Genomic DNA, 9,309 nt, shown 5'->3' on the forward strand with positions numbered 1-9,309 from the left:
TCAAGCTCACCTACATATGCAAGGAATTAGAATTAAATCTAATTCAACATCTAACTCCCTTTTAAATTTAACATCAAGCACACCTAAGAATGCAAGGAATTAGAATTAAATCTAATGTAACATCTAGCTCCCCTTCTAACTTAACATCAAGCTCACCGAAGTATGCAAGGAATTAGAATTACATCTAATGTAACAGCTAGCTCCCCTTCAAATTTAACATCAAGCTCACCTAAGTATGCAAGAAATTAGAATTACATCCAATGTAACATCTAACTCCCCTTCTAATTTAACATCAAGCTCACCTAAGTATGCAAGGAATTAGAATTACATCTAATTTAACACCTAACTCACCTTTATATCTAACACCAAGCTCGCCTAAGTATGCAAGGAATTAGAATTAAATCTAGTGTAACATCTAACTCCCCTTCTAATTTTACATCAAGCTCACCTAAGTATGAAAGGAATTAGAATTAAATCTAATTTAAGACCTAAATCTCCTTTAAATTTAATATCAAGCTCACCTATGTATGCAAGGAATTAGAATTAAATCTAATTTAACACCTAACTCACCTTTAAATTTAACATCAAGCTCACCTAAGTATGCAAGGAATTAGAATTAAATCTAATTAAACATCTAACGCCCCTTCTAACTTAACATCAAGCTCACCTAAGTATGAAAGGAATTATAATTAAATCTAATTTAACATCTAACTCCCCTTTAAATTTAACATCAAGCTCATTTAAGTATGCAAGAAATTAGAATTACACTTAATGTAACATCTAACTCCCCTTCCAATTTAACATCAAGCTCATCTAAGTATGCAAGGAATTAGAATTAAATCTAGTTTAACATCTAACTCCCCTTCCAATTTAACATCAAGCTCACCTAAGTATGCAAGGAATTAGAATTAAATCTAATGTAACATCTAACTCCCCTTCCAATTTAACATCAAGCTCACCTAAGCATGCAAGGAATTAGAATTAAATCTAATTTAACACCTAACTCACCTTTAAATTTAACATCAAGCTCACCTAAGTATGCAAGGAATTAGAATTAAATCTAATGTAACATCTAACTCCCCTTCCAATTTAACATCAAGCTCATCTAAATATGCAAAGAATTAGAATTAAATCTAATTTAACATCTAACTCCCCTTTAAATTTAACATCAAGCTCACCTAAGTATGCAAGAAATTAGAATTACATCTAATTCAACATCTGACTCCCCTTTAAATTTAACATCAAGCTCACCTAAGTATGCAAGAAATTAGAATCACATCTAATGTAACATTTAACTCCCCTTTTAATTTAACATCAAGCTCACCCAAGTATGCAAGGAATTAGAATTAGATCTAATTAAACATCTAACTCACCTAAGTAGGTGTTGGAAAGACACGCCTATATGGAACGATACCTTTTCGAAATTCCACTGAAGCCTCGGGAAGAGTTTCGGACAGTTCGCTCAATCGAATGCCGACACCGCCATCACACTCTGCAATGAACTCATTCTGGCCTCTATGAAATCATCCAACACCAAGCGCTCAGCAGATGAAGCTTAATCACATGCACACTCATCATGGTGCGAAAGCTGATTTTGACAGGGCTTCATCATTTAGCGCTGTCACTCACATCAGGTAGCTAAGGGTGGCTACGAGTCTCATTAACAGCCAGTGGGTCCTGGTAACGGCAAAAAGAATGGACGGTAGGAATTGTCCACAGGGCCTGTTAGGCCTCCACTTTTATCAGGGCCTGAAACCCACCTGAGTGCATAAACTAATATGAACTGAATTGAATTGAATATAGAATTTAGGCCAGAGGCCAAGCACTGGGACCTATGAGGTTATTCAGCGCTGAAACGGAAATTGACAGTAAAATCAATTGTTAGGAAAGGGTGGAAAGTAAGATGGAAGAGAGAGAATATGAAAGGAGGTACAGTGAAAGGAACGAAAGGGGTTGCAGCTAGGGGCCGAAGCCACGCTGCAAAGAACCTTAAGTAATCCCTACAGTGCACCGCACGAGGTGCACTGACGGTACTACCCCCCTAAGGGGCATAAACTAATATGGCAGACTAAAATAAATGAACTAAGATGTGTAGTTCTACCATTCTGACACTTCTATTCCTTCAAGGAATGCTGAAAAATACTGCGTAAACAAAAATTAAAATTTTATTTTTGAAAATAAAACAACAGAGAGTGTTGGGAGTTTTCTGTCATTTTACTGTAACCAAATGTCAGCTCTTTAATTTCTGCTCTCCGGGAGTCAATTATTATGTTGAAGTCACACATCTGTCTGGCCATGTCGCCCTGGAGCAGGTGTGCGTGGCCAACAGACTATATTATATACGAAAATTTAAATGAATTTCTGAAATTCCCCTCGATGTGATTAACTTGATGTGGACACGTCACTCAGCAGAAGTAATGTTTATTTCATTTGCAGTAATGAAAACAATAATAAACTATTTTTTTGCAGAATGTGTCGAAGGTGAACTCTTCTACAAAGAGAAAAGTGTTTTGAATTTCTACGAATATTCAATGTGCACTTAGCAAAAAAAGAGAAAATATTGGGTTTGTTATTTTGGTCGACACAGATCACCTCAGTTACTAACCGACTGTCGTGCCATACGCATTAGACTAAGGCTCGGTCTGTGTTGGTGATTTCTTGAAGGAAAACTGGATATAGTGATTATAAATTTGTGTATTAAATTACAAACAAACTCTTTAGTTGTGTGATATATACTGCGCGTGCGTCGTTTAATTTCAGTGGGACCAACTTTACTGTTAGCAAAAGCCTGGAAAGTTTGCAATACATATATACATACATACATATATGTATATATATACAATATATACATTTATATAAACACATATATATGCATACATATATGTATATATATACAATATATATTATTTATATAAACACACATATATGCATACATAGACACATATACATATATATACATATATATATATATATATATATATAACTATATATACTATATATATGTATATATAACTAATGCATCATCATGGTATGGTATTGTAACTAGGTCTACTCAACTATCGATGTATATATAACATTATAATATACCTGTGGCCAATCAGCAAAGGTAATCAACCTGTAACATAAACACATGCTAACAATCAATACGCAAATTTTGATAATATTACATATTCATAAAAATGTATGAAGGAACAAAAACGCAGGTTAGAAGCAGTGTTGGGTTAACTGCACGGATACCACTTCGAGTTGTCTTACATCAGGGATCTGCTTTAAGTCCATATCTTTTTGACCTGATAACAGATGTGCTATCTCAAGGAATAAGAGTTCAATCCCCCTGGTGCATGTTGTTTGCTGATGACATTGTTATGCAGCACCAGCAGCGGGGCAGTGGAGTCAAAACTAGAGCATTGGAGGAAGGTACTGGAAGACAGAGGGTTAAAGATCAGTAGGAAGAAGAAGACTGAATACCTAAGTTTTAATGAAGATCAAGACTCCGAGATTAGTATGGAAGGGACAAGGTTGAACCTAGTAGAAAAATTTTGGAAGGGACAAGGTTGAACCTAGTAGAAAAATTTAAGTATCTTGGTTCAACAGTGGCTGATGATGGAAATTTGGATGTAGAAATAACATACAGAGTGCAGACTGGATGGAAAAATCGGAGAAAGATGTCAGGTGTCTTGTGCGACCGCAGAATCAATGTAAAGGTTAAAGGAAGAGTGTGTAAGACAGGAGTGAGACCAGCTTTGATGCATGGAGAAGAAACATGGCCGGTAGAGAGAGTGCAAGAGAAGAAATTGGATGTGATAGAGATGAAAATGCTCAGGTAGATGTGTGGAGTAACAAAAATGGACAGGATCAAAAATGAAAGAATAAGAGGAACCACTAAAGTCCTAGAATTATCAAAGAAGGCCCAGGAAAGAAGACTGCAGTGGTATGGCCATGTGGTGAGAAGGGATGAGACATACCGTATGTAGGGAGGAGAGTGGTGCAGATGGAGGTGCCTGGGGGAGAGCGAGAGGAAGACTCAAGAAGCTAAGAAGGTGGATGGATGTAGTTAAAGAAGATTTGAGAGATAAACAATTGTCAGAGGACGATGGGTTTGACAGAGCCAGGTGGAGGAAAGCCGTCAGAAACATCGACCCCCACATAGAAGTGGGAAAAGATGCAGAGAAAAAAGAAGACGTATTCATAAAAATGTTGGAAATGAAAGACCAAGTATCAAGAGCTCAGTATTTTGATGATCATCATTAAGACGCGTAAATGATTTGATTTCCTGATTTGGATTTTCTGTTTATCGGTGCAACGCGTTTCTTCTTGGGATTAATAAGCACAATGGTTTCCTAATTAGAAACACGTTATTTAAAAAAAAATCGATAGGGAGAAGTGGCCTTGGAGTTGTTATAAAATTCATTTATTACAATAAATGTTTTTACGGGATCACGCATGCCTGCAAACGTATGTCACCAATAAGTGTAATAAACAAAACCTGAACGTACAAGACGCCAGAACACTGCTCACTAACAACAAATTTATGGCTGACTGCATACGTTGTTTGAACTGCATTACTCTGTGATATAGCTTTCACGATAAACTGACTAATGACGTTACACGTGAAAAAGACTTGTTAAATAACACGGGCTCATTTTTACGACGAAAACACACTACGTATGTCACAGCGGATGACTTCGTCGACGTAATCGGGAGTGAGCGCAGGTTAGCGCTGATAGTTCTGGCTACACTTATCATTTGTGTGAACAAATGTTTTTTAATGTCTGACGTAACTATATTCTTATAATCAGTGATTAATTAATTATGAATGAAATTATCATTATATAATCACATGACAGATGACAGATCATTAACATTTACATCAGATATTCGAAATATCCGAGAACATTAAAAAAAGGAGATAACCATATTCACTGAATGTACATTACACACACACACACACACACACACACACACATATATATATATATATATATATATATATATATATATATATATATATATATATATATATATATATATATATATATATATATATATATATATATATATATATATATATATATATATATATATATATATATAAGCATCTTACTGAGGTTTCTGCATATTTCTTCATATTAATCTTGTTATAAGGAGACGTGAATTTCAACCGAAATGCCATGTGAACTGAACCAGAAAACACTTGATCGAAATAATAACTAACAAAAGACATGTCTCTTCTTTTCTTCAGTGAAGTGAATCTGAAAACCACCTGAAACTCAAATTTATTGACAAGACGTGGATATGGTGTCATTTCTAAAGAAGTTCAAACTACCGAAACCCAAATTGTTTTTTTGTTTGTTAGTGGCCATTGTGTTACCTCTGTGCGTCTGGGAAGTGACAACCGTTGGAGGTGGACTTTCAAATCAGACCCAGGAAGACCAAAAGATACTGGACTTGGAGGAACAGAACGAGAAAGAAGAAAAGGCAGAGGAGAATAACAAAAGTCAGGATAAGGGAAACAAGATGGAGGAGGACCAACAGAAACTGGACTTGGAGGAACGAGGGGAACGAAACGAGAAAGGAGAAAAGGCAGAGGCAAATGACACAAATCAGGATAAGGGAAACCAGATGGAGGAACACAAACAGAAATCAGATTTGGAGAAACAACAGGAACGGAACGAGACAAGAGAAAAAGCAGGGAAAAACGGCGAAAGTGTGGACGGGGGAAAAGGAAACGAAATTAAAATGGCAAAAATCAAAGAAAACAGAGACATTGACTTCATGAGCGCTGTGGGAAACAGCCACTGGAACGAGGAACCAGGAACACCGGAGGAGAGGTTTTCCCGCCGTCAGAAGTTCATGGAAGAGAAGTGTCAAAGGGCAGACGTTAGTAGACAGTCCTTCAAAATGATCAAGTCGAATAAAATCGGCATCTTCTTCAAGCAGAAGACTGTGACATGCCTGGCTAATAAGGTAAAGTTGACGCACTAAAAAATTTATGTAAAAAAGTTGTTAAAAGACAAGCCTGAAAAGTCAATTTGTTACACACACACACACACACACACACACACACACACACACACACACATATATATATATATATATATATATATATATATATATATATATATATATATATATATATATATTTAAATATATATTTAAAGAACACATATATGCATTTCATAGCTTCAATGCTTTAAGGTGTGATGAAAGAATTTTTGGAGCGAGATGGTACTGACCGAGCCGTCAGTTGCAAAATCTTTGTATTCAGCAAATAGTTTGATTCCTCAGCTCTCCGCGCGAGAAGCTCAGCAATATTGGCGGTCAGGTGATCTCCGGAGCGTTATGTATATTCGTGAGTACGTGCGTTACTTTGATCTAGATTATGCCAAAATCTGCCCTAAAAGTGAGTTTGATCATTCATTAACGTGATAGAACTGCAGTTGTCCAGTCATAGCTTTGGAGTCGTTCCAGGCTTTGAAAATCAGCAGATAAGGTAGAGTCTCAAATCTCTGTTTTTATGGGAGAAAATTGAACTTGTGATTTTTACCATGACTTTCTAATCATTATGAACTTTTGAACTGGTGTGGGAAATTTAATATGAATATTCATACCTCTTTTATATTATTATTTTGTTATGTTACGTTTGCCATATCTTGGCTATGCATTTTACACTTTCCATTATTATGTTTTGCATTTCATGTATTTTTGGGAGTTTTCTATCATGTTTAATTCTTTCGACAGATGTCTGTGGACTTGTTGGAATAACATGTGGAATTGTGGTAGACTGTTTTTTTTTACATGACTTTTAGTTATGATTTGTGAGTATGTGTGATTTTGGGGATTTCCAGGCTATTAGCCATAATGAGACTTCTTTAATCAGAAGTGTTTGCAGTTTAGAGTTTAGTTATCTGACTCGATAATTCATTTATTATGCATTTTAATCTTTGCTTTGTTTTATTCATTTCTTGTTGGGTTATTTGAATAATAAACCTATTTTTGTAGAAACGATTGTGTTTCTTTAAATAGTCCATTTAATTGCCTTGTGAGAATGAGAGAGGTCGGGTGGATGAGCTTCGGAAAACGATGAGAGAGAGAGATTCGGGAGAGAGAGAGAGAGAGAGAGAGAGAGAGAGAGAGAGAGAGAGAGAGAGAGAGAGAGGGAAAAAAAATGTGAGTGTTATCATGGGTCGAATCTTTTCACGTCTTTTTCCTGAAGAAGATCGCTAGGATTACGCTACGTACACTTTCAAAAAGTGTTGATTCTGTTCCTGTAACACATATATATATATATATATATATATATATATATATATATATATATATATATATATATATATATATATATATATATATATATATATATATATATATATATATACTGTACATATACTGTACATATGTATGTGTGTGTTTGACAATATATTCAGCTAAGGCCACTGTACCAATGTACCTCGAAAATGTGTTGAGAGTGTGCTGAAATAATACGGATGCGTTTAGTACTTTTTTATTTTATTTTTCCTGTGGTCTTATCTAAATATATGGGTGAATATATATACAGAGTATATATATATATATATATATATATATATATATATATATATATATATATATATATATATGTACAAATATGTATATATTATATATATTATATATATATACTAGCTGACCAACTCAGCGCTGCCAGGGATAACTCTGAATGACAACCGATAAACTTTCTCTCCCTCTATCTCTCTCCTCCCTACCACCCCTCTACTCTCTCTCTCCTCTCCTCCCTCCTCTCTCTCTCTCTCTCTCTCTCTCTCTCTCTCTCTTCCTCACTTCCCTCTCTCTCCAACCCTCCCTGTCTCTTTCCCTCTTTCTTCTCCCTAACACCCTCTCTCTCTCTCACACACTTTCTCTCCCTCTCATTCTTTCTTTCACTCTCTCCGTCCCTCTCTCTCTCCAACCCTCCCTGTCTCTTTCCCTCTTTCTTCTCCCAAACACCCCCTCTACTCTCTCTCTCTCTCTCTCTCTCTCTCTCTCTCTCTCTCTCTCTCTCTCTCTCTCCCAACCCCAACCCCCTTGGTGCCATTGATGTCTTTCCCCAACAGTATTCTTTTCCAGGTCGTAAGTCATATGTATACCAAGTTTGGCTGATATTGCTCAATGCGTTTCAGAGTTATTGTGGCACATACACACACACACATATATACATACATACATCCATCCATATATATATATATATATATATATATATATATATATATATATATATATATATATATATATATATATATATGTTTCCCCTAACAGAGGTGGGCCTAGAAGACACGGCAATGATCACTGCTACACTCATACCCAGAGATCATGCCTGTGAGGCAACACCTACCCTATACAGGGTCCTTGTAGCTGAACTGATGATCTCATACTTACTGTAGTTGAGATATGCGCTTTGACTTGTAGTTTCTTGTCGTTCAAACTCTGTGATCTCGGGTCCAAGGGCAGCTTATCAAACCGAGTCAACTCGATCTGAAGAGATCTGAAAAAGAAAAGCAACAATTAACATTTTACTTTATGCAATAAAAGCTTGCAATATACATCACCCTCTAATCCTGTGGTTCTCAACTTGTTTCAGGTCATGGACCATCAGCTCCCACCAAAAAAAAATACGTGGACCATTTCTTGTTTGGGTTCGAAAAATATTTCTTACACAAGAATTAGAAGCTGAATTTTGAGAAAATGATGTATAATTTGAATGTCTCCGCAACCAGACTTTTAGAATAGAATATAGAATTTAGGCCAAAGGCCAAGCGCTAGGACCTATGAGGTCATTCAGAGCTGAAACAGAAATTGATATTAAAAAGGTCTGAAAGGTGTAACAGGAGGAAAACCTCGCAGTTGCACTATAAATCAACTGTTAGGAGAGGGTGGAAAGTAAGAGGTTAGAAAGAGAATATGAATGGAGGTACAGTAAAAGGAATGAAAACGGCTGCAGCTAGGGACTCTGCAAAGGACCTTAAGTAATGCCTACAAGCTTGCTCCAAATCGTTTCAAACACAGTAGCAATATATTTCTTCAGTTAAAGGGGTACTGATAATTACTGGAAACAGATCAGTGAGGTGCCAAGCGTTTATTTTAGAAACTGCGCCAAGGCCTGGATACAAATTTTGGATTAAGATTGTGTTAGACTAGGGTCTGGTACTACACCCTAAAGATTGTCATTCAATTTTTTTGTTAGGAATAATACAATACAACGAATGGTCAACTATTCACCTGGATAAAACGCTTGTTACTGTATTTTCAATCACATTAAAAATGTATATACCAACT

At 36.0% G+C, this 9,309-nt stretch overlaps 2 protein-coding genes across 2 annotated transcripts in view; both read left to right on the forward strand.

Moving 5' to 3' along the window:
* Positions 1–3,179: 3,179 nt before the first annotated feature.
* LOC136827812 (uncharacterized) lies at positions 3,180–4,251 on the forward strand. Its single transcript, XM_067085272.1, has 3 exons — positions 3,180–3,417; positions 3,595–3,823; positions 3,975–4,251. Exons 1-3 carry the CDS (start codon positions 3,180–3,182, stop codon positions 4,249–4,251), a joined length of 744 nt encoding a protein of 247 aa, XP_066941373.1.
* A 997-nt stretch (positions 4,252–5,248) lies between these two features.
* The window catches only part of LOC136828394 (carbohydrate sulfotransferase 8-like), a 16,815-nt gene continuing 12,754 nt past the window's right edge, over positions 5,249–9,309 (forward strand). Inside the window, exon 1 of the mRNA XM_067086418.1 lies at positions 5,249–5,967. Within this exon, the coding sequence (XP_066942519.1) occupies positions 5,296–5,967 (672 nt within the window). The 5' untranslated portion in view covers positions 5,249–5,295. The remainder of the gene's footprint in view (positions 5,968–9,309) is intronic.

This window comes from Macrobrachium rosenbergii, chromosome 42, assembly GCF_040412425.1.
Source record: "Macrobrachium rosenbergii isolate ZJJX-2024 chromosome 42, ASM4041242v1, whole genome shotgun sequence".
Classification (NCBI taxonomy): Eukaryota; Metazoa; Arthropoda; class Malacostraca; order Decapoda; family Palaemonidae; genus Macrobrachium; species Macrobrachium rosenbergii.

What these genes read in the sequence shown, in the direction of transcription:
- LOC136827812 (XM_067085272.1), top strand. Translation starts at nt 3,180, where the DNA reads ATGTATGAAGGAACAAAAACGCAGGTTAGAAGCAGTGTTGGGTTAACT. An exon ending in AACTAGAGCATTGGAGGAAG is followed by an intron (nt 3,418 to 3,594) that starts GTACTGGAAGAC and finishes TTGGTTCAACAG; the next exon opens with TGGCTGATGATGGAAATTTG. An exon ending in ATAGAGATGAAAATGCTCAG is followed by an intron (nt 3,824 to 3,974) that starts GTAGATGTGTGG and finishes TACCGTATGTAG; the next exon opens with GGAGGAGAGTGGTGCAGATG.